The sequence below is a fragment of the Acipenser ruthenus genome, unplaced genomic scaffold (assembly GCF_902713425.1).
Source record: "Acipenser ruthenus unplaced genomic scaffold, fAciRut3.2 maternal haplotype, whole genome shotgun sequence".
NCBI classification, from domain to species: Eukaryota; Metazoa; Chordata; class Actinopteri; order Acipenseriformes; family Acipenseridae; genus Acipenser; species Acipenser ruthenus.
The window spans coordinates 1-25,000 of record NW_026708657.1 but is presented as its reverse complement, the minus strand read 5'-3'; the positions used below and the strand labels follow the sequence as shown (position 1 = coordinate 25,000).

Here is a 25,000-nt window from a genome sequence, read left to right as displayed (position 1 = left end):
AAATTAAACCGTTTGTTTGTATCGCTTCTATTCTCACTCCTCGGAAGAGACTGCGGACTCGGGAGAGACGATTTCGGATTATTTTCAAGCAGAAATCAATTCAGAGACTCGGAGGACTGAAAAGAAGACGGCTTGTTCTGTTTGGCGTGTCTCTGTGTTAAAATGTGGAACATGAATCCGAAATGCTGGTATTTTCTCTGTTTCATTTCCTGCTCCAGGAATCACTGTGGAGCAACGATCACGTGACTTTGTTCCTCAAAAAAAAAAATCACGTGCAACTAACTAACACACGCGTTCTGTGTTCTTAAAGCGACCGCGTCTTTGTTTTTGTTTTTTTTTCATTTTATTTTATTTAAAGATCACCTGGCTTTTTTTTTGTTATCTGTTTTTGCTGTTGTTTTCTAATTGTAATTAGTGAGATACCCCGTCCCCCCCGTCCCCCCATAAGTCTTTGGGACACAGAGACAGAGCCCCACAATCCTGTTCAGTTTGACGCTACAATATAATCCCTTCTTCTTGGGGTCTGTGTTAGTTTACTACATTCTGAAAAGAGTTTAGTTTCATTAAAGCTGCAGACAGACAGACAGACAGACAGACAGAGCCCCACAATCCTGTTCAGTTTGACGCTACAATATAATCCCTTCTTCTTGGGGTCTGTGTTAGTTTACTGCATTCTGAAAAGAGTTTAGTTTCATTAAAGCTGCAGACAGACAGACAGACAGACAGACAGAGCCCCACAATCCTGTTCAGTTTGACGCTACAATATAATCCCTTCTTCTTGGGGTCTGTGTTAGTTTACTACATTCTGAAAAGAGTTTAGTTTCATTAAAGCTGCAGACAGACAGACAGACAGACAGGCTGGTTTATGTTGCTGGGATGGGGGGTGGATGATGTCACTGACAGCCTGGTTCTCCTTATTGAAAAACCTAAGACTTAAAAAAAATGTTATTGTTGTCGTGACTCATAGAAAATATTAATCTTTAAAACATGTTCTTGGAATAAAATGACGAGGAAATTAGTAACAGCAGTGTGTGGCTCTGGTGTGCGTTGAGTGGAGTGCTATTACTGGAAGAACATCCAGAATTTTAAAATGTTTTAATACCTTCGTCATCCAGAACTTCACTGGATCAGAAACTCCAAACCAGAAGAGACCGAGAGAGAAAGTCAAGTTAGCAGAGAAACGTTTCAATGCCTTCGTCATCCAGAACTTCACTGGATCAGAAACTCCAAACCAGAAGAGACTGAGAGAGAAAGTCAAGTTAGCAGAGAAACGTTTTAATGCCTTCATCATCCAGAACTTCACTGGATCAGAAACTCCAAACCAGAAGAGACCGAGAGAGAAAGTCAAGTTAGCAGAGAAACGTTTTAATGCCTTCGTCATCCAGAACTTCACTGGATCAGAAACTCCAAACCAGAAGAGACTGAGAGAGAAAGTCAAGTTAGCAGAGAAACGTTTTAATGCCTTCATCATCCAGAACTTCACTGGATCAGAAACTCCAAACCAGAAGAGACCGAGAGAGAAAGTCAAGTTAGCAGAGAAACGTTTTAATGCCTTCGTCATCCAGAACTTCACTGGATCAGAAACTCCAAACCAGAAGAGACCGAGAGAGAAAGTCAAGTTTGCAGAGAAACGTTTTAATGCCTTCATCATCCAGAACTTCACTGGATCAGAAACTCCAAACCAGAAGAGACTGAGAGAGAAAGTCAAGTTAGCAGAGAAACGTTTTAATGCCTTCGTCATCCAGAACTTCACTGGATCAGAAACTCCAAACCAGAAGAGACCGAGAGAGAAAGTCAAGTTAGCAGAGAAACGTTTTAATGCCTTCGTCATCCAGAACTTCACTGGATCAGAAACTCCAAACCAGAAGAGACCGAGAGAGAAAGTCAAGTTAGCAGAGAAACGTTTCAATGTCTTCGTCATCCAGAACTTCACTGGATCAGAAACTCCAAACCAGAAGAGACTGAGAGAGAAAGTCAAGTTAGCAGAGAAACGTTTTAATGCCTTCATCATCCAGAACTTCACTGGATCAGAAACTCCAAACCAGAAGAGACCGAGAGAGAAAGTCAAGTTAGCAGAGAAACGTTTTAATGCCTTCGTCATCCAGAACTTCACTGGATCAGAAACTCCAAACCAGAAGAGACTGAGAGAGAAAGTCATGTTAGCAGAGAAACGTTTTAATGCCTTCATCATCCAGAACTTCACTGGATCAGAAACTCCAAACCAGAAGAGACCGAGAGAGAAAGTCAAGTTAGCAGAGAAACGTTTTAATGCCTTCGTCATCCAGAACTTCACTGGATCAGAAACTCCAAACCAGAAGAGACTGAGAGAGAAAGTCAAGTTAGCAGAGAAACGTTTTAATGCCTTCGTCATCCAGAACTTCACTGGATCAGAAACTCCAAACCAGAAGAGACCGAGAGAGAAAGTCAAGTTAGCAGAGAAACGTTTTAATGCCTTCGTCATCCAGAACTTCACTGGATCAGAAACTCCAAACCAGAAGAGACCGAGAGAGTTGCTATAACGGGAATTAAATAAAAACAAAATCCACTCCAAGATTTGCAAACTCTTTTATTTGCAAATAAACAAAACACTTAAAATACTTACATTATTTTATTTATTTTTTTACGAATGCTTTTTCCGCTCTCCTCCCCCTTATCTCCCCATGAGGTTTGCATTCTTTCCCAGCATACACATACGTGTGTAATGTAGATCAGCCAACGTTATATTAATGAGCGCCATCTAGTGCACAGCTAGTGTATTACCAGCAAGCTTGATCCAAAGTGTCAGATCACTAGGTGGCGCTGGATCTACAGCACAGCACAATACATTGCAGTTAAAGAACTACAGCTCCCAGCATCCCTCACCATTGCCGCGGGTGCAGAGGCATGCTGGGAGCTGTAGTCCTAGCCAGGGCTGTACTGATTCACAATACAATAACTATGGCAGCGCAGCTAGAACTGAAGAGCAGCTCCTGAACTCACAGTCAAAGCAACACAGACTGAGCAACAAAATAATAATAAACACAGTGTTTGAGTGACAGGAAGACGCAGCGCTGGGAATGAAAGCAAACCTCGTGGGAAGATAAGGGGAAAACAGTATAGAAAAATTATCCAGTGTATTCTGAAGCCACAGTTTATTATAAAACATAGTTGTTGTTTTTTTATTTCCCCCAAACTAAGCTGGTCTTTGCTCTTTTGAAACCGTTTTGCATACGGAATGAATTTCCCGCCTCCCATTGGTCCAGCACATCTTAAGCACCGCCTCCCGGAAGCCAGGATTGGTCAGGTAGATCAGAGGGTTCATCCCACAGTTGAGAAAGGCCATGAGGGACGCGAGCATGCTCAACCAATCAGGGACGGCCTTCAGATCCTGCTTCGCAACCTTCAAAACCTGAAAAAAAACACAGAACGATTCAGACAGTCCCCCTGAGTTTCAATCTGCATAGTTTTATATATTATACAGCAACACCAAACACGATTCAGACAGCCCCCCTGAGTTTCAATCTGCATAGTTTTATATATTATACAGCAACACCAAACACGATTCAGACAGCCCCCCTGAGTTTCAATCTGCATAGTTTTATATATTATACAGCAACACCAAACACGATTCAGACAGTCCCCCTGAGCTTCAATCTGCATAGTTTTATATATTATACAGCAACACCAAACACGATTCAGACAGTCCCCCTGAGTTTCAATCTGCATAGTTTTATATATTATACAGCAACACCAAACACGATTCAGACAGTCCCCCTGAGTTTCAATCTGCATAGTTTTATATATTATACAGCAACACCAAACATGATTCAGACAGTCCCCCTGAGTTTCAATCTGCATAGTTTTATATATTATACAGCAACACCAAACACGATTCAGACAGTCCCCCTGAGTTTCAATCTGCATAGTTTTATATATTATACAGCAACACCAAACACGATTCAGACAGTCCCCCTGAGCTTCAATCTCCATAGTTTTGTTTATTATACAGCAACGGGAGAGAGGAAAGAGAAAGGAAAGAGGAGAGAGAGAGTGTGTGAGAGAGAGAGAGGAGAGAGGAGAGAGGAGAGAGGAGAGAGAGGAGAGAGAGAGGAGAGAGTGTGTGTGAGAGAGTCCTGGCTGAAATATTCATTCTCCCTCTGTTTTTTCTTTCTTTTCCACCTTCCTCCCCTTCTCCTCCTCCTCTGAAACGCAGTGCCACCTCCGCTACGGTCTGCCTGCGTTCACGTCCCAGCCTCAGCCCCCACCAAGCTGGCCTCGCTTCTCCCGAGAGGAAAGTCCCCCCCCCCGATAGCCAGAGGGGATAGCCAGAGGGGATCCCCAGGTCAAATCTGTATTAGCAACGCTGCGTCATTTTGGGGCTCCCCCTGTTCCCCAGCCTTGGAGCCCCGATGGGGGTCGGTTCTCACCTCAGAGAGGGGAAACCCTGTCATCTTCCTAAAGTCACAAGCTCAGAATTCCCATTTCAAGTCCCAGAGTTTACTCAAGCTGGCAGTGAAACCTGGACTGGGTGAAACTGCTTTGCAATAGGAGTCTGATTACCAGCTGGGAGAGATAGAGTTTACCTTGGTGACTGCGAAGGGTTGGGGTTGGGATTGGGGTTTAGAGTTTGGGGTTAGGGTTAGGGTTAGGGTTAGGGTTGGGGTTGGGATTGGGGTTTAGAGTTAGGGGTTAGGGGTTGGGGTTCTGTTTGGGGTTGGGGTTGGGATTGGGGTTTAGAGTTTGGGGTTGGGGTTGGGGTTGGGGTTCTGTTTGGGGTTGGGGTTGGGATTGGGGTTTAGAGTTTGGGGTTGGGGTTGGGGTTAGGGTTCTGTTTGGGGTTGGGGTTGGGATTGGGGTTTAGAGTTTGGGGTTGGGGTTGGGGTTGGGTTTGGGGTTAGGGTTAAGGTTAGGGTTGGGGTTGGGGTTGGGGTTCTGTTTGGGGTTGGGGTTGGGATTGGGGTTTAGAGTTTGGGGTTGGGGTTGGGGTTGGGTTTGGGGTTCTGTTTGGGGTTGGGGTTGGGATTGGGGTTTAGAGTTTGGGGTTAGGGTTAGGGTTAGGGTTAGGGTTGGGGTTGGGATTGGGGTTTAGAGTTAGGGGTTAGGGGTTGGGGTTCTGTTTGGGGTTGGGGTTGGGTTTGGGGTTAGGGGTTGGGTTTGGGGTTAGGGTTAGGGGTTAGGGGTTAGGGGTTAGGGGTTGGGGTTAGGGGTTGGGGTTAGGGGTTAGGGTTGGGGTTGGGGTTAGGGGATGGGGTTAGGGGTTGGGGTTTAGAGTTTGGGGTTGGGGTTGGGGTTGGGTTTGGGGTTAGGGTTAAGGTTAGGGTTGGGGTTGGGGTTGGGGTTCTGTTTGGGGTTGGGGTTGGGATTGGGGTTTAGAGTTTGGGGTTGGGGTTGGGGTTGGGTTTGGGGTTCTGTTTGGGGTTGGGGTTGGGATTGGGGTTTAGAGTTTGGGGTTAGGGTTAGGGTTAGGGTTAGGGTTGGGGTTGGGATTGGGGTTTAGAGTTAGGGGTTAGGGGTTGGGGTTCTGTTTGGGGTTGGGGTTGGGATTGGGGTTTAGAGTTTGGGGTTGGGGTTGGGGTTGGGGTTCTGTTTGGGGTTGGGGTTGGGATTGGGGTTTAGAGTTTGGGGTTGGGGTTGGGGTTAGGGTTCTGTTTGGGGTTGGGGTTGGGATTGGGGTTTAGAGTTTGGGGTTGGGGTTGGGGTTGGGTTTGGGGTTAGGGTTAAGGTTAGGGTTGGGGTTGGGGTTGGGGTTCTGTTTGGGGTTGGGGTTGGGATTGGGGTTTAGAGTTTGGGGATGGGGTTGGGGTTGGGTTTGGGGTTCTGTTTGGGGTTGGGGTTGGGATTGGGGTTTAGAGTTTGGGGTTAGGGTTAGGGTTAGGGTTAGGGTTGGGGTTGGGATTGGGGTTTAGAGTTAGGGGTTAGGGGTTGGGGTTCTGTTTGGGGTTGGGGTTGGGATTGGGGTTTAGAGTTTGGGGTTGGGGTTGGGGTTGGGGTTCTGTTTGGGGTTGGGGTTGGGATTGGGGTTTAGAGTTTGGGGTTGGGGTTGGGGTTAGGGTTCTGTTTGGGGTTGGGATTGGGGTTTAGAGTTTGGGGTTGGGGTTGGGGTTGGGTTTGGGGTTAGGGTTAAGGTTAGGGTTGGGGTTGGGGTTGGGGTTCTGTTTGGGGTTGGGGTTGGGATTGGGGTTTAGAGTTTGGGGTTGGGTTTGGGGTTAGGGTTAGGGTTAGGGTTAGGGGTTGGGGTTGGCGTTGGGGTTTAGAGTTTGGGGTTGGGGTTGGGGTTGGGTTTGGGGTTAGGGTTAAGGTTAGGGTTGGGGTTGGGGTTGGGGGTTCTGTTTGGGGTTGGGGTTGGGATTGGGGTTTAGTGTTTGGGGTTGGGTTTGGGGTTAGGGTTAGGGTTAGGGTTAGGGTTAGGGTTGGGGTTGGGGTTGGGGTTAGGGGTTGGGGTTGGCGTTGGGGTTTAGTGTTTGGGGTTGGGTTTGGGGTTGGGTTTGGGGTTAGGGTTAGGGTTGGGGTTGGGGTTAGGGGTTAGGGGTTAGGGGTTAGGGTTTACCTTGGTGACTGCGAATGGGGAGTAGCAGAAGAGGTAGGACAGGACCAGGACTATGATCATCTCAGCCAGTCTGGGAGAGGAGGAATTCTTTCTGTGAGAGAGAGAGAGAGAGAGAGAGAGAGAGAATGAGGGGGAGAGAGCAGAGGGAGGGATAGACACACAGTGACACACACACACACACAGTGACACACACACACACACACACACACAGGTACCTGTTGGATTTGGAGGCAGCGCGTCGGTACGCTCGGTACATGAGGCTGTAGGAGGAGGCGATGATGACGATGGGGGTGAGGAAGCACACAGCGAAGGCACACAGAGTGTAGATCACAACACGACAGAAATCCTCATTCCAGCGAATAGTGCAGACCAGCTCTGAGCCGTCATAACTGAGGAGACACGACACACGGCAAAGCAATCACACAGGCATTAAAATCACTTCATTCAACTCAGTGTGGAGTAGTGGTTAGGGCTCTGGACTCTTGACCGGAGGGTTGTGGGTTCAATCCCAGATGGGGGACACTGCTGGTGTACCCTTGAGCAAGGTACTTTACCTAGATTGCTCCAGTAAAAACCCAACTGTATAAATGGGTAATTGTATGTAAAAAATAATGTGATATCTTGTAACAATTGTAAGTCGCCCTGGATAAGGGCGTCAGCTAAGAAATAAATAAATAATAACAACAATAAGGGGACCAGGGCTCTTATTCAAAGTGACAATATCTCTGCTGTTGCATACTGGAATAGCATTTCTGTAGGTGTTAACTAGGAAGACTCCTGGACACTTTGTAATAAATCCTTATTGACCAGCAAGGTTAAAGAGATCATACAGGATTATCCATAAATGTTACCCAGTTAAATACAACCTAAAACAAATCAAACCTGACATCGACTGCTCCTTCTGCAATATTTATTATTATTATTATTATTATTATTATTATTATTATTATTATTATTATTATTATTATTATTATTATTATTATTAATTTCTTAGCAGACGCCCTCATCCAGGGCGACTTACAATTGTTACAAGATATCACATTATTTTTACATACAATTCCCCATTTATACAGTTGGGTTTTTACTGGAGCAATCTAGGTAAAGTACCTTGTTCAAGGGTACAGCAGCAGCGTCCCCCACCTGGGATTGAACCCACGACCCTCCGGTCAAGAGTCCAGAGCCCTGACCACTGCTCCACACCGCTGCGTAACAGGATGTTGGGCCTCTATGCTATCCCTCTCTGTGGAGTTCTGGGCGGACCGTTTTTGATGAAACTGGCTGTTCGCTCCCAGGGGTGAAATTTGCAGTGAACTGATCTGCAGTTGCTCGTCTGTTTTGCCTTGCACTTAAGATCATAAGAAAGTTTCCAAACGAGAGGAGGCCATTCAGCCCATCTTGCTCGTTTGGTTGTTAGTAGCTTATTGATCCCAGAATCTCATCAAGCAGCTTCTTGAAGGATCCCAGGGTGTCAGCTTCAACAACATTACTGGGGAGTTGGTTCCAGACCCTCACAATTCTCTGTGTAAAAAAAGTGCCTCCTATTTTCTGTTCTGAATGCCCCTTTATCTAATCTCCATTCCCCTGGTCCTTGTTTCTTTTTTCAGGTCCCCTGGGTCGACATTGTCTATACCTTTTAGGATTTTGAATGTTTGAATCAGATCGCCGCGTAGTCTTCTTTGTTCAAGACTGAACAGATTCAATTCTTTTAGCCTGTCTGCATACGATCCTGGAGTATGTGTTTCAACCCGCAGTTGTCCTTTGCTGATGATGTCATTCCCTCGGAGTTCCATGCCATACCTTAGACAGCGTTGCTCGTGAAACATCAGCAAGTTGAGCTGTCTTGGTCACTGAAGCTCCTGCCAAACGCGCCCCAACGATCACCCCTCTTTCAAAATCACTGGGGTCTCCTCTTGCAGCCATGCTAGCCATGATTAAAGGCAACCAGACCTGTCCAGCATTTTTATGCCTGCCCCTAAGCATGCTGGGATGTTATTTGGTTAATTAAGGCATGAGCCACGCCTGTGTGGAAGCCCGTGGTGTTTGTGCTTTTTGTTCACTATCTGTATATATATTTATGATTGATTTACTTCCATATTATTATTATTATTATTATTATTATTATTATTATTATTATTATTATTATTATTAATTTCTTAGCAGACGCCCTTATCCAGGGCGACTTACAATTGTTACAAGATATCACATTATTTTTACATACAATTCCCCATTTATACAGTTGTGTTTTTACTGGAGCAATCTAGGTAAAGTACCTTGCTCAAGGGTACAGCAGCAGTGTCCCCCACCTGGGATTGAACCCACGACCCTCCGGTCAAGAGTCCAGAGCCCTCACCACTACTCCACACAGCTGACCATACCTGACCCAGCGCAGAATGACTGGCACGCTGCCGAAGACGAGCCCTGAGATCCACGTGGACACGCAGGCCAGGACAGCCACGCTGCGCGGAAACAGAGTCCTGTACCTCACGGCGAACACCACGGCAACGAACCGGTCCAGAGAGATAGCACCTGAGAGAGAGGGGGGGGAGAGAGGAGGAGGAGGCATCAATACACACACACTGCACTGCATCCTGAACACAGAGAGAGAGAGGGGGGGAGACAGAGAGAGGAGAGAGGGGGGAGAGAGGAGGGAAAGAAAGAGAGAGGGAGAGAGAGAGAGGAGGGAGAGAGGAGGGAAAGAAAGAGAGAGAGGGGGAGAGGAGGAGGAGGAGGCATCAATACACACACACTGCACTGCATCCTGAACACAGAGAGAGAGAGGGGGGGGAGACAGAGAGAGGAGAGAGGGGGGAGAGAGGAGGAGAGGGGGAAAGAGAGAGAGAGGGAGAGAGAGAGGAGGGAGAGAGGAGGGAAAGAAAGAGAGAGAGGGGGAGAGAGAGAGAAGAGGGAAAGAGAGAGGGGGAGAGAGAGGAGGGAAAGAGAGAGGAGAGGGAGAGAGAGGGAGAAGAGAGAGAGATGAGAGAGAGAGAGAGAGAGGAGAGAGAGAGAGACACTTTGGTATGGGCAGGTGTGACAAAAACATTACCATAGTAACAGCACAGCAAAGTCTAATGAAGCACAGAGAGGTCTGATGAAGCATAGGGAAGCATTGTAAAGCACAGAGAGGTGTGGTAAAGCATAGGGAAGCATTGTAAAGCACAGAGAGGTGTGGTGAAGCATAGGGAAGCATTGTAAAGCACAGAGAGGTCTGGTAAAGCATAGGGAAGCATTGTAAAGCACAGAGAGGTCTGGTAAAGCATAGGGAAGCATTGTAAAGCACAGAGAGGTGTGGTAAAGCATAGGGAAGCATTGTAAAGCACAGAGAGGTCTGGTAAAGCATAGGGAAGCATTGTAAAGCACAGAGAGGTGTGGTAAAGCATAGGGAAGCATTGTAAAGCACAGAGAGGTGTGGTAAAGCATAGGGAAGCATTGTAAAGCACAGAGAGGTCTGGTAAAGCATAGGGAAGCATTGTAAAGTACAGAGAGGTCTGGTAAAGCATAGGGAAGCATTGTAAAGCACAGAGAGGTGTGGTAAAGCATAGGGAAGCATTGTAAAGCACAGAGAGGTGTGGTAAAGCATAGGGAAGCATTGTAAAGCACAGAGAGGTCTGGTAAAGCATAGGGAAGCATTGTAAAGCACAGAGAGGTCTGGTAAAGCATAGGGAAGCATTGTAAAGCACAGAGAGGTGTGGTAAAGCATAGGGAAGCATTGTAAAGCACAGAGAGGTCTGGTAAAGCATAGGGAAGCATTGTAAAGCACAGAGAGGTGTGGTAAAGCATAGGGAAGCATTGTAAAGCACAGAGAGGTGTGGTAAAGCATAGGGAAGCATTGTAAAGCACAGAGAGGTCTGGTAAAGCATAGGGAAGCATTGTAAAGTACAGAGAGGTCTGGTAAAGCATAGGGAAGCATTGTAAAGCACAGAGAGGTGTGGTAAAGCATAGGGAAGCATTGTAAAGCACAGAGAGGTGTGGTAAAGCATAGGGAAGCATTGTAAAGCACAGAGAGGTCTGGTAAAGCATAGGGAAGCATTGTAAAGCACAGAGAGGTCTGGTAAAGCATAGGGAAGCATTGTAAAGCACAGAGAGGTCTGGTAAAGCATAGGGAAGCATTGTAAAGCACAGAGAGTTCTGGTAAAGCATAGGGAAGCATTGTAAAGCACAGAGAGGTCTGGTAAAGCATAGGGAAGCATTGTAAAGCACAGAGAGGTGTGGTAAAGCATAGGGAAGCATTGTAAAGCACAGAGAGGTGTGGTAAAGCACTATGGTAAATGCTGTTCCTTGATGGTTGTGTTCGTACTGGGATCAACGCTCACCCAGTGTTCCCATTGAGACGATAATGAAGGTGTAGTTCAGCAGACACACCAGGTCGCACACCACAGCTCCCAGTACCCAGCTCCCGGCCAGTACAGAGACCAGTGTGCTGACCATTATAACCAGACTGCAGCCCAGATCTGACACAGAGAGATTGAACATGAGGATCCCAAAGTTGGAGCGAACCAGCTTCGAGTTCTGTAGGAAAAAACAGCAGAGAGAAAAGACTGCAGTTTAATATCACTAGACTGGACTGGAATTACATTGTAACTGCAGTTTAATATCACTAGACTGGACTGGACTGGAATTACATTGTAACTGCAGTTTAATATCACTAGACTAGACTGGACTGGAATTACATTGTAACTGCAGTTTAATATCACTAGACTGGACTGGACTGGAATTACATTGTAACTGCAGTTTAATATCACTAGACTGGACTGGAATTACATTGTAACTGCAGTTTAATATCACTAGACTGGACTGGAATTACATTGTAACTGCAGTTTAATATCACTAGACTAGACTGGACTGGAATTACATTGTAACTGCAGTTTAATATCACTAGACTGGACTGGACTGGAATTACATTGTAACTGCAGTTTAATATCACTAGACTGGACTGGAATTACATTGTAACTGCAGTTTAATATCACTAGACTGGACTGGAATTACATTGTAACTGCAGTTTAATATCACTAGACTGGACTGGACTGGAATTACATTGTAACTGCAGTTTAATATCACTAGACTAGACTGGACTGGAATTACATTGTAACTGCAGTTTAATATCACTAGACTAGACTGGACTGGAATTACATTGTAACTGCAGTTTAATATCACTAGACTGGACTGGACTGGAATTACATTGTAACTGCAGTTTAATATCACTAGACTGGACTGGAATTACATTGTAACTGCAGTTTAATATCACTAGACTGGACTGGAATTACATTGTAACTGCAGTTTAATATCACTAGACTGGACTGGAATTACATTGTAACTGCAGTTTAATATCACTAGACTGGACTGGAATTACATTGTAACTGCAGTTTAATATCACTAGACTGGACTGGAATTACATTGTAACTGCAGTTTAATATCACTAGACTGGACTGGAATTACATTGTAACTGCAGTTTAATATCACTAGACTGGACTGGACTGGAATTACATTGTAACTGCAGTTTAATATCACTAGACTGGACTGGAATTACATTGTAACTGCAGTTTAATATCACTAGACTGGACTGGAATTACATTGTAACTGCAGTTTAATATCACTAGACTGGACTGGAATTACATTGTAACTGCAGTTTAATATCACTAGACTGAACTGGAATTACATTGTAACTGCAGTTTAATATCACTAGACTAGACTGGACTGGAATTACATTGTAACTGCAGTTTAATATCACTAGACTGGACTGGAATTACATTGTAACTGCAGTTTAATATCACTAGACTAGACTGGACTGGAATTACATTGTAACTGCAGTTTAATATCACTAGACTGGACTGGACTGGAATTACATTGTAACTGCAGTTTAATATCACTAGACTGGACTGGACTGGAATTACATTGTAACTGCAGTTTAATATCACTAGACTGGACTGGAATTACATTGTAACTGCAGTTTAATATCACTAGACTGGACTGGAATTACATTGTAACTGCAGTTTAATATCACTAGACTGGACTGGAATTACATTGTAACTGCAGTTTAATATCACTAGACTGAACTGGAATTACATTGTAACTGCAGTTTAATATCACTAGACTAGACTGGACTGGAATTACATTGTAACTGCAGTTTAATATCACTAGACTGGACTGGAATTACATTGTAACTGCAGTTTAATATCACTAGACTAGACTGGACTGGAATTACATTGTAACTGCAGTTTAATATCACTAGACTGGACTGGACTGGAATTACATTGTAACTGCAGTTTAATATCACTAGACTAGACTGGAATTACATTGTAACTGCAGTTTAATATCACTAGACTGGACTGGAATTACATTGTAACTGCAGTTTAATATCACTAGACTGGACTGGAATTACATTGTAACTGCAGTTTAATATCACTAGACTGGACTGGAATTACATTGTAACTGCAGTTTAATATCTCTAGACTAGACTGGACTGGAATTACATTGTAACTGCAGTTTAATATCACTAGACTGGACTGGAATTACATTGTAACTGCAGTTTAATATCACTAGACTGGACTGGACTGGAATTACATTGTAACTGCAGTTTAATATCACTAGACTGGACTGGAATTACATTGTAACTGCAGTTTAATATCACTAGACTGGACTGGAATTACATTGTAACTGCAGTTTAATATCACTAGACTAGACTGGACTGGAATTACATTGTAACTGCAGTTTAATATCACTAGACTGGACTGGAATTACATTGTAACTGCAGTTTAATATCACTAGACTAGACTGGAATTACATTGTAACTGCAGTTTAATATCACTAGACTGGACTGGAATTACATTGTAACTGCAGTTTAATATCACTAGACTGGACTGGAATTACATTGTAACTGCAGTTTAATATCACTAGACTGGACTGGAATTACATTGTAACTGCAGTTTAATATCACTAGACTAGACTGGACTGGAATTACATTGTAACTGCAGTTTAATATCACTAGACTGGACTGGACTGGAATTGTACAGCAGTGTGATCCAGTCCTGGTTTCACTGGGAGTTTAATAATAAGACACACCTGAGCTTGTTAGCAAGACACACTGGGGCTGATCAAGCTGGTAGTAAAACCTGGACTGGATCACACTGCTGTGGAACAGGAGTCTGATTACCAGCCCTGCAATGTAACTTGGACTGGGTGGGGTCGCCCTGTGCCTCCAGGTACACAGGGGCAGTCTGGGACAGTTCAGACTTTGCCCCGCACATCTCAATGCAATCGGGTACATGGTATCTCTCTCAGGTACCTTTCACAGCAGGACTACACTACCCAGAATGCACCCTGAGCTGCTTTCAGGCCGTCTCGCACTTCCTACCTTGATCTTGGTCACAATGACCAGGATGTTCCCAGAAACCCCCACAGCCGTTTCCAGGAAGAGCACGGGGGCCAGGATCGACCTCTGAACTCCGACCCCGGTCGGCTCTGAGGTCGTGTTCTGCGACAGGTTCGCTGTGAGGTCAGAGTGGGCGGGGTAAAGAGGGAGCGACATCTCTGTATAGCGCCTTTACTGTGTGATAAAAAGATAACTACATATATATATATATAGCATAGCAAAGTGTAATAAAGAATGGTAAAGCATAGGGAAGCATTGTAAAGCACAGAGAGGTGTGGTAAAGCATAGGGAAGCATTGTAAAGCACAGAGAGGTCTGGTAAAGCATAGGGAAGCATTGTAAAGCACAGAGAGGTCTGGTAAAGCATAGGGAAGCATTGTAAAGCACAGAGAGGTGTGGTAAAGCATAGGGAAGCATTGTAAAGCACAGAGAGGTCTGGTAAAGCATAGGGAAGCATTGTAAAGCACAGAGAGGTCTGGTAAAGCATAGGGAAGCATTGTAAAGCACAGAGAGGTGTGGTAAAGCATAGGGAAGCATTGTAAAGCACAGAGAGGTGTGGTAAAGCATAGGGAAGCATTGTAAAGCACAGAGAGGTGTGGTAAAGCATAGGGAAGCATTGTAAAGCACAGAGAGGTGTGGTAAAGCATAGGGAAGCATTGTAAAGCACAGAGAGGTCTGGTAAAGCATAGGGAAGCATTGTAAAGCACAGAGAGGTGTGGTAAAGCATAGGGAAGCATTGTAAAGCACAGAGAGGTCTGGTAAAGCATAGGGAAGCATTGTAAAGCACAGAGAGGTCTGGTAAAGCATAGTGAAGCATTGTAAAGCACAGAGAGGTTTGGTAAAGCATAGGGAAGCATTGTAAAGCACAGAGAGGTGTGGTAAAGCATAGGGAAGCATTGTAAAGCACAGAGAGGTCTGGTAAAGCATAGGGAAGCATTGTAAAGCACAGAGAGGTGTGGTAAAGCATAGGGAAGCATTGTAAAGCACAGAGAGGTCTGGTAAAGCATAGGGAAGCATTGTAAAGCACAGAGAAGTCTGGTAAAGCATAGGGAAGCATTGTAAAGCACAGAGAGGTCTGGTAAAGCATAGGGAAGCATTGTAAAGCACAGAGAGGTCTGGTAAAGCATAGGGAAGCATTGTAAAGCACAGAGAGGTCTGGTAAAGCATAGGGAAGCATTGTAAAGCATAGAGAAGTCTGGTAAAGCATAGGGAAGCATTGTAAAGCACAGAGAGGTCTGGTAAAGCATAGGGAAGCATTGTAAAGCACAGAGAGGTGTGGTAAAGCATAGGGAAGCATTGTAAAGCACAGAGAGGTGTGGTAAAGCATAGGGAAGCATTGTAAAGCACAGAGATGTCTGGTAAAGCATAGGGAAGCATTGTAAAGCACAGAGAGGTGTGGTAAAGCATAGGGAAGCATTGTAAAGCACAGAGAGGTCTGGTAAAGCATAGGGAAGCATTGTAAAGCACAGAGAGGTCTGGTAAAGCATAGGGAAGCATTGTAAAGCACAGAGAGGTCTAGTAAAGCATAGGGAAGCATTGTAAAGCACAGAGAGGTGTGGTAAAGCATAGGGAAGCATTGTAAAGCACAGAGAGGTCTGGTAAAGCATAGGGAAGCATTGTAAAGCACAGAGAGGTGTGGTAAAGCATAGGGAAGCATTGTAAAGCACAGAGAGGTCTGGTAAAGCATAGGGAAGCATTGTAAAGCACAGAGAGGTGTGGTAAAGCATAGGGAAGCATTGTAAAGCACAGAGAGGTCTGGTAAAACATAGGGAAGCATTGTAAAGCACAGAGAGGTGTGGTAAAGCATAGGGAAGCATTGTAAAGCACAGAGAGGTCTGGTAAAGCATAGGGAAGCATTGTAAAGCACAGAGAGGTCTGGTAAAGCATAGGGAAGCATTGTAAAGCACAGAGAGGTGTGGTAAAGCATAGGGAAGCATTGTAAAGCACAGAGAGGTCTGGTAAAGCATAGGGAAGCATTGTAAAGCACAGAGAGGTGTGGTAAAGCATAGGGAAGCATTGTAGAGCACAGAGAGGTGTGGTAAAGCATAGGGAAGCATTGTAAAGCACAGAGAGGTCTGGTAAAGCATAGGGAAGCATTGTAAAGCACAGAGAGGTGTGGTAAAGCATAGGGAAGCATTGTAGAGCACAGAGAGGTGTGGTAAAGCATAGGGAAGCATTGTAAAGCACAGAGAGGTGTGGTAAAGCATAGGGAAGCATTGTAAAGGACAGAGAGGTCTGGTAAAGCACAGGGAAGCATTGTAGAGCACAGAGAGGTCTGGTAAAGCATAGGGAAGCATTGTAAAGCACAGAGAGGTCTGGTAAAGCATAGGGAAGCATTGTAGAGCACAGAGAGGTCTGGTAAAGCATAGGGAAGCATTGTAAAGCACAGAGAGGTGCGGTGAAGCATAGGGAAGCATTGTAAAGCACAGAGAGGTCTGGTAAAGCATAGGGAAGCATTGTAAAGCACAGAGAGGTCTGGTAAAGCATAGGGAAGCATTGTAAAGCACAGAGAGGTCTGGTAAAGCATAGGGAAGCATTGTAAAGGACAATACAATACATATATTAACAGTTACAACTAAAAATAAATTAAATTTAAAGAAAGAAGGAAATAAAAATCTAAGAAGTTATATATATATATATATATATGAAAAATAACACAGTATGCAGAATTTGAAAGCAGCTAACAACTCTGTATGCAAGCATGCTGTAGCGAGTTATTAAAACAGGGAGATTTCTGTTTTCAATTACTTTTGAACTGCGCTATAAAAAATAAAATAATATAATAATAATAATAATAATAATAATAATAATAATAATAATAATAATAATTACAAATAAAACCTGTGTGAAATGAAATACAAATAAAACGTATATACTGTATCTCTCTCTCTCTCTCCTCTCTCTCTCTCTCTCTCTCTCTCTCCTCTCTCTCTCTCTCTCTCTCTCCTCTCTCTCTCTCTCTCTCTCTCTCTCCTCTCTCTCTCTCTCTCTCTCTCTCTCTCTCTCTCTCTCTCCTCTCTCTCTCTCTCCTCTCTCTCCCCTCTCAATTCAAATTCAATTCAAATTGGCTTTATTGGCATGACAATAAAAATAATTGTGTTGCCAAAGCACATACATGGCATAACCAACTCAAATATACAGACAAAGAATTTTTCTTAATACTAACAGTATCCCTCCTCCTTCTATATTAATACAGTAAACAGAATCCCTCCCTTCCCCTCTATATCAAACAGTACCCCCTTCCCCCCTCTATATTAAACAGAATCCCCCCTCCCATAATTATACAATACCCCCTCCCTCCCTCCCTCCCTCTTTCTATATTAAACAGAATCCCTCTCTCCCTCCCTCTCTCTTTTCCCTCTCTAGTGTGACGTGTTCACGGTCTGTCCCTCAGGCTATGACAGGTCTCCACGTATTGACCAGCCAGTCTGGCTGTGTGTTTGTCTTCCCCCAGCAGGATTGACAGCTTCTGGGTATCACACATTTTTGGGAATTCTGGGACTAAATCACAGAATTTGGGGAAGAAAATGTCCCTTATGTTTTTATATTTTTCACAGTGTGTCAGGAAGTGAATCTCTGTCTCAACCTCTCCTGTCTCACAGTGACCACAGTGCCTGTTCTCCCTGGCCAGCCAGGTTTGCCTCTGTCGGCCTTTTTCAATGGCCAGGTTGTGGTCACTGAGCCGGTATTTGGTCAGGATCTGCCTCTGCTTTGTGTTTCTGACAGTTACCAGGTATTCTGCCAGGGTGTAATTTCTATTTAGGGTCCGATAGCACTCTAGTTTGTTTTGTGTTTTAGTATTTGTATCCCAATGGTCCAGATAGGAGTGTTTCAGGTGTTTTATAATTTGGTTTACACTAATTGGAATTGTTTTTGCAGTGCTGTCCTGAAGCTGACTGATGTCAGTGTTGCTCAGCTGAGTGAGCTTCAGGACCAGCTGGCTGAGGGGACTCTTTCTCTCTCCTCTCTCTCTCTCTCTCTCTCTCTCTCTCCTCTCTCTCTCTCTCTCTCTCTCTCTCTCTCTCCTCTCTCCCTCTCTCTCTCTCCTCTCTCTCCCCTCTCTCTCTCTCTCTCTCTCTCTCCTCTCTCTCTCTCTCCTCTCTCTCCCCTCTCTCTCTCTCTCTCTATGTTAAAATAAAAGTAAATATAAACGAAATTCAATTAAATAGAACTAAATAATAAATCAGATAAACATAATACAGAATTAAAAGAAGAAGCGTTCCTGCTGATCGCGTTGCTTACTTGTTGTCGCACTCTGATCATATTCCATGAAACCATATCCTTAGAAACTAAACACTGTGAGTGTGTGTGTGTGTGTGTGTGAGCGTGTGTGTCTCAGTGTGTGTGTGAGTGTGTGTGAGTGAGTGTGTGTGTGTGTCTGTGTGTGTGTGTGAGTGAGTGTGTGTGTGTGTCTGTGTGTGTGTGTGAGCGTGTGTGTCTCAGTGTTTGTGTGTGTGTGCGTGTGAGCGTGTGTGTCTCAGTGTTTGTGTGTGTGTGCGTGTGAGCGTGTGTGTCTCAGTGTTTGTGTGTGTGTGCGTGTGAGCGTGTGTGTCTCAGTGTTTGTGTGTGTGTGCGTGTGAGCGTGTGTGTCTCAGTGTTTGTGTGTGTGTGCGTGTGAGCGTGTGTGTCTCAGTGTTTGTGTGTGTGTGCGTGTGAGCGTGTGTGTCTCAGTGTTTGTGTGTGTGTGCGTGTGAGCGTGTATGTCTCAGTGTTTGTGTGTGTGTGTGTGTCTCAGTGTCTGTGTGTGTGTGTCTCAGCGCTGTGTCTGTCTCAGCGCTGTGTCTGTCTCAGTGTGTGTGTGTCTCAGCGTGTCTGTCTCAATGTGTGTGTGTCTCAGCGTGTCTGTCTCAGTGTGTGTGCCTGTCTCAGTGTGTGTGTGTCTCAGCGTGTCTGTCTCAGTGTGTGTGTGTCTCAGCGTGTCTGTCTCAGTGTGTGTGTGTCTGTCTCAGTGTGTGTCTGTCTCAGTGTGTATGTCTGAGTCTCAGTGTGCGTGTCTTCGTGCGTGGGTCTGTGTGTGCGACTCACACTGCAAAATTACCGAGAAAGTGTACACTTTTAAAAAAATGAACACACACTATATATATATTGTTTTTGCCTTGTCCGTTTCAAATCTCGCGGGTGTTAACTCGCTGTGTAGTTTACAGTAATTAACTCGACGCTCTCCACAGGAAAAAACAAACAATTATCATCCGCCAATTACCTCGCTGAGCTCGGCAGCGGCACTGATCGGCTTAATGAGGTGCTTCGTTAGAGTCGGCTGAACATAAACAAACAATCCTTTTTATCAAGTCGGACAGGACGGGCCGAGCAGCGTCACATGCGGGGCTTCGAGTTTTGTTTTTTTGATTACGTGACGTCACTTTTAAACATGAGCCAATTAGCTCTCTTAATCAAACCCTAATGATCAGTTATCATATTTCATATCATATCATATCCCAAACGACGCGCCTTAATGATGTAACCTGATTCTATTCGAACCTGCGTTTCGTTCCCGACTCTTATCGCCTCGTTCAGCTTCTTAATTCCCACTGCGTTAGTTTCTACCAGCGCGTCGCTAATTTAATCAATCTGGTATCCAGTGAAGGCTTAACAGCTATTAATTAAGGTTTAAAGGGAGGGAGAGAGATGGAAAATAAAACCCGAAAAGTGGAGCCCTAATTATATTGTAGCGTCAAACTGAACAGGATTGTGGGGCTCTGTCTGTCTGTCTGTCTGTCTGTCTGTCTGTGTGTCTGTCTGTCTGTCTGCAGCTTTAATGAAACTAAACTCTTTTCAGAATGTAGTAAACTAACACAGACCCCAAGAAGAAGGGATTATATTGTAGCGTCAAACTGAACAGGATTGTGGGGCTCTGTCTGTCTGTCTGTCTGTCTGTCTGTCTGTCTGCAGCTTTAATGAAACTAAACTCTTTTCAGAATGTAGTAAACTAACACAGACCCCAAGAAGAAGGGATTATATTGTAGCGTCAAAATGAAGTATAATGAAGTATATAATAATCAGATCAATGATCGTTCAGCAGCAGTCGTGACTGACAATGAGAGACAGCGATCGAGGGGCGTTGAGATTCAAAAACACATTTTTATTTGATTCGGTTGGAGGCAGTTTTTCAACGGAGGACAGCGTTCGCTTCATCACAGCGGAGAGACGCTGGAGTCTGTCCATCGGAGAGGAGAGAGGGAGAGGAGAGGAGAGAGAGGAGAGGAGAGGAGAGGAGGGAGGGATAGGAGAGGAGAGAGGGAGAGGAGAGAGGGAGGGAGGGAGAGGAGAGGAGAGAGGGAGGAGAGGAGAGAGAGGGAGAGGAGGGAGGGATAGGAGAGGAGAGAGGGAGAGGAGAGGAGAGAGGGAGAGGAGGGAGGGATAGGAGAGGAGAGAGGGAGGGAGAGGAGGAGAGAAGAGGAGAGGAGAGAGGGAGGGAGAGAGAGGAGAGAGGGGAGAGAGGGAGGGAGAGGAGGAGAGAGGGAGGGAGAGGAAGGAGAGAGGGAGGGAGAGGAAGGAGAGAGGGAGAGGAGAGAGGGGAGGAGAGAGAGAGGGAGGGAGGAGAGAGGGAGAGAGGGAGAGGAGAGGGGAGAGGGGGGGAGAGGAGAGAGGAGAGAGAGGAGAGAGAGGAGAGAGGGGAGGAGAGAGGGAGAGGAGAGGAGAGGAGAGAGGGAGGGAGAGGAGTAGAGAGGGAGGGAGAGGAAGGAGAGAGGGAGGGAGAGGAAGGAGAGAGGGAAAGGAGAGAGGGGAGGAGAGAGAGAGGGAGGGAGGAGAGAGGGAGAGAGGGAGAGGAGAGGAGAGAGGGAGGGAGAGGAAGGAGGGAGAGGAGAGAGAGGAGAGAAGGAGGGAGAGGGAGGAGAGAGGGAGAGGAGAGAGAGGAGAGGAGAGAGGGAGGGAGAGAGAGGAGAGAGGGAGGGAGAGAGAGGAGAGAGGGAGGGAGAGGAGAGAGCTGATGACCCAAACCCTGGAGCCTTAACCCCAACCCCATTTTTTAAATGTAGAGCTTTTTGATAGTTATGAATGTATTATTATGAGGCTTGTAGTATTAATATTATTCATAATTTTCATTATTAACGCCGGTATTAAACACAGTCAGATATGAGGTTCAGTCCAAACAGAGCGCCGGACTCAGCGAGGTCCAGCAGGGGACAGTAACTTCACACGGGGGGCCATTTCATCAACCATCACCTCAGAAACACAAACAAGCAAATCATTATGATTCGCCTTTTTTAAAAGTCGCTCAGCGCTCCCAGCAGAGCGTTAAAGTCATTTAAATCTGCTGGGTGCGCTTTCTGAGCGGCTCACTTACTTAACGCGCCCACAATGTCTCGTTTTCAGTCCCTCGACGACACCCACAGTACAGAAACGTTCATGAATGAGCAACACAATGAGAATACGTTTAAAAACAAAACGAGGTCAAGCTGCTGCATTCGTGTCTCTGAGAAACCGGAGAGGAACGGGAAATTACAACAAGGTAAAGGCGATCGTCCAAATAAAACTGAAGCACACACGGATAACGACACAGGACGTCTGTACGGCGCTGAAACACGACGTTTTAAAAAAACAACTGCCCTGCTGAACCTCGTTTTCTTTAATATCAGCATCACAAGGGTGTCCCTGGATTATAAAAAATAACACATGGGCCTCTTTAGTGAGTTATTACTATTTATTTCTTAGCAGACGCCCTTATCCAGGGCGACTTACAATTGTTACAAGATATCACATTATTTTTCCATACAATTACCCATTTATACAGTTGGGTTTTTACTGGAGCAATCTAGGTAAAGTACCTTGCTCAAGGGTACAGCAGCAGTGTCCCCCCACCTGGGATTGAACCCACGACCCTCCGGTCAAGAGTCCAGAGCCCTAACCACTACTCCACACCGCTGAGCTACAGAAAAACAATTCCATCTCGGGTTTCTGTGACGGATTATAAACTCCACCTGCGCTCTCGTAGTTTATGACGTCACAGAAACCCTCGATGGAATTATTTTCCATTAAATTATATATATAAATTATCAATTTATAGGAGGCTGTGTGGTCCAGTGGTTAAAGAAAAGGGGCTTGTAACCAGGAGGTCCCCGGTTCAAATCCCACCTCAGCCACTGACTCATTGTGTGACCCTGAGCAAGTCACTTCACCTCCTTGTGCTCCGTCTTTCGGGTGAGACGTAGTTGTAAGTGACTCTGCAGCTGATGCATAGTTCACACACCCTAGTCTCTGTAAGTCGCCTTGGATAAAGGCGTCTGCTAAACAAATTTATATATATATAATTTATTTCTTAGCAGACGCCCTTATCCAGGGTGACTTACATTCGTAAACAAAAATACATTTCGAGAATCACAGTACAAGTATTTTAATAGAATTAAAAGCAATATATATATATATATATACTTTGATGAACATCAACACTTTCCTCAAAGCCTCCGCTAGTGTTTTCTATGATTATAAACAACCTCGACTCGCATAAGGAAGGAAACGCGTTGAGTGAAATCGATCCCATCGCTTGATTTTCAAGGCGTGGCATCCGACGCAGAATCGAGAAGCACAGAGAAGCATCGCCCGGGACTGACAACCCCAGGACTGGAAGACCTTTCAAGACAAGAAATGTTATTTCTTATTACGAGGCTGATGGGCAATTCTTTCTGATCGACGCTGTGTGACTTTTGCCTCATGGGTAAGGGCTAAGAAATAAATAATAATAATAATAATTAAATTCTAAAAAACATCCTATATTCAATCAATCAATCAATATTTTAAAAAAAAAGGTCTGGGTCGTTTCGAAATCATCCGAACACGGTGTCGTATGAACCGAGCCACACGGTGTCGCTGTAATCCAGCGACAGGAAAAGATTTTTTCTCGCAGGGTTTACAAAGGGACCACGAAATGTTCCTGTCAGGACAAACTTAAAAAAAGTCAGCACTTCCGGTCACTTAGAAAGTCAGCACTTCCGGTCACTTAAAAGTCAGCACTTCCGGTCCTTTTTTTTCGTTTTTTTTGTTTTTAAAATAACAAAAACGCTTACTGACCGCCAAACATGAGCTACTTTAGATTGCATTAATAGGATACTGACGTTAAGGATGGAGTTTCGGTGCGGAGAGAGGATTGTTCATTGTTTTAGTAAGAATAATATGATTAGCCAATCAGAGCGCAGTGTCCCGACAGGAGAATTTCGTGTTTACCTTTTGTAAGGACAGCGTGGAAAATGAAATGCATTTCATTTATGCACAAAAGCGGCGTGTTAGAGAACACAAATAAATAATTATTACTGTGATATATTTTCTTTGTCTTAACCCAGGGCCGCCCTGCTTCGGGTGCCTCATAGCTGGTTTGAGATAAGTGTGTTTATACTGGAAACGGCGTGAAAACTACATCTCCCGGCATGCCCGCGTACCCGCAGTATCAGTGAGGGATGCTGGGAGCTGTAGTTCTGTGTGCAGCGTACGTTCAAGATGTCTGGTGGCTGTAGAGACAGGTTGATTACAATGAAAACGCGGTTGAAATAATTTGTTTTTAAAAAATGCTTACATGGTGCGTGTGTTTATTAAAAAAAAAGACATTTATTTATTTTTTTGACACACTTAAAATGGCCGCCGCTTCCGCTCCTTCGTTCCAACCCTCCTCCCGCAGAATCCCCACTTCCGGTCCGGGAGAGCTGTTCTGGTTGAGAAGGCCAAATAGCAAAATCTCAGGTGAGTGAAAATGAAAAAATAAACTCATACAGTCAAAAAAACACCGAAAACCGGTAACAAAAAACGCCCTAGAATGGAGACAACAAATAAATAAGACATGTTATCAAAACCAGACGCCTACTCGCATCGTTTTTTCTAATTTAAGCTTCATATTTTGCATTTAAAAACTGTGCCGGCGATAGGGTCACCCAGTCCTTGACTTTGACAGCTAAACTTGCACGGATTTGATCATTTTAAAGCACCGTTTGTGTGTTTTTTTTAATTTTACGTGTAAGCGTTTTTAGTTCTGTCGCGCAGCCAAGGCGGTGTTTGGATGCTGGTATCGATTTATCGTTTTTAAATCGCTTAAAAACCTTTGCAGGACCCGCTCTGCCAAATAGTGTCCATCAATCAACTCAGTGGTGTTCAACGTTGCGCTCCGGGGGGTTGCTAAATAGTGTTCCAATAGCATTCGCTAACGTTTGGTTTTTATTAATTATTATTATTATTATTATTATTATTATTATTATGATGCATTTGCCCAGGCGACTCACACAGGAGTCACAGGGCAGCACAGACAGGGTTACTGTACAATATTCATATTTAAACACAGTGCGGTTTACAGACAGTGCAGATAATACTAATAATAATAATAATAATAATAATAATAATAATAATAATAATAATAATATATGAACTAGGCGGGAAATAAATTAGAAACAACGGGAACGTCGTAAAACACACGCAGCACGTAAACACACGTACACAGATCGTTACACTGTGTGTTTTTTATTAAAAGCGTTTTGCTATGTCGTACTTAAAACGGCCACGTGTTATTTATTTAAACGCGAGATATGAATCGCGGATCATAATTTACGAGCTATTTATAAATTCACTCAAACACTGTGTTTATTATGATTTTGTTGCTCAGTCTGTGTTGCTTTGACTGTGAGTTCAGGAGCTGCTCTTCAATTCTAGCTGCGCTGCCATAGTTATTGTATTGTGAATTGGTACAGCCCTGGCTAGGACTACAGCTCCCAGCATGCCTCTGCACCCGCGGCAATGGTGAGGGATGCTGGAAGCTGTAGTTCTTTAACTGCAATGCGCTGGCTGTATTACATTGTTTTTGCTCAGTCTGTGTTGCTTTGACTGCGGGTTCAGGAGCTGCCGTAGACACGTCACACACGGGCTAGAGCAGCCAGTCTTTATCTTTCAGAGAGGTTTGCATTCATTCCCAGCGCTGTGTTTAGTATTATGATTATGTTTCGATTTCTCTGCGTTCGCTTTGGCTCTGGGGGTCTCTGTGTTTCAGTGTCTGTTTCTCTTGCAGACCACGATGTCAGCCCTGCGCCTGCTGTACTGTGCGTCCAGATCAGGTGAGATTGAGAGAGGCAGAGGCGTGTGCGTGTGTGTGCGTGTGTGTGTGTGTGTGTGTGTGTGCTGGGTCGGAATTCTCTCTCG

At 44.6% G+C, this 25,000-nt stretch overlaps 2 protein-coding genes across 5 annotated transcripts in view; both read right to left on the bottom strand.

The window, feature by feature from the left end:
- LOC117970772 (V-type proton ATPase 116 kDa subunit a 3-like) overlaps positions 1 to 281 on the bottom strand; it is a 10,487-nt gene extending 10,206 nt beyond the window's left edge. The window contains exon 1 of one of the 2 annotated variants that reach the window (XM_059021508.1): positions 1 to 281. This exon is cut by the window's left edge and continues 47 nt beyond it. The gene's annotated coding sequence lies outside the window, so the exon portion shown is untranslated. The other variant, XM_059021506.1, reaches the window with a different exon arrangement.
- Positions 282 to 2,649: 2,368 nt separating this feature from the next.
- LOC131735013 (G-protein coupled receptor 161-like) lies at positions 2,650 to 19,207 on the bottom strand. Of its 3 annotated transcripts, none has more exons than XM_059021509.1 (7): positions 19,092 to 19,207; positions 13,875 to 14,066; positions 10,837 to 11,032; positions 8,902 to 9,052; positions 6,742 to 6,915; positions 6,527 to 6,617; positions 2,650 to 3,388 (listed from the first exon to the last, which is right to left on the bottom strand). In XM_059021509.1, exons 2-7 carry the CDS (start codon positions 14,046 to 14,048, stop codon positions 3,173 to 3,175), a joined length of 1,002 nt encoding a protein of 333 aa, XP_058877492.1. In that variant the 5' UTR covers positions 14,049 to 14,066; positions 19,092 to 19,207; the 3' UTR covers positions 2,650 to 3,172. The 3 variants fall into 3 exon arrangements, with proteins under 3 accessions (XP_058877492.1, XP_058877493.1, XP_058877494.1); XM_059021510.1 differs by lacking the exon at positions 19,092 to 19,207 and adding an exon at positions 18,134 to 18,240; XM_059021511.1 differs by lacking the exon at positions 6,527 to 6,617 and having other exon boundaries at positions 3,339 to 3,388.
- Between the last annotated feature and the right edge of the window lie 5,793 nt (positions 19,208 to 25,000).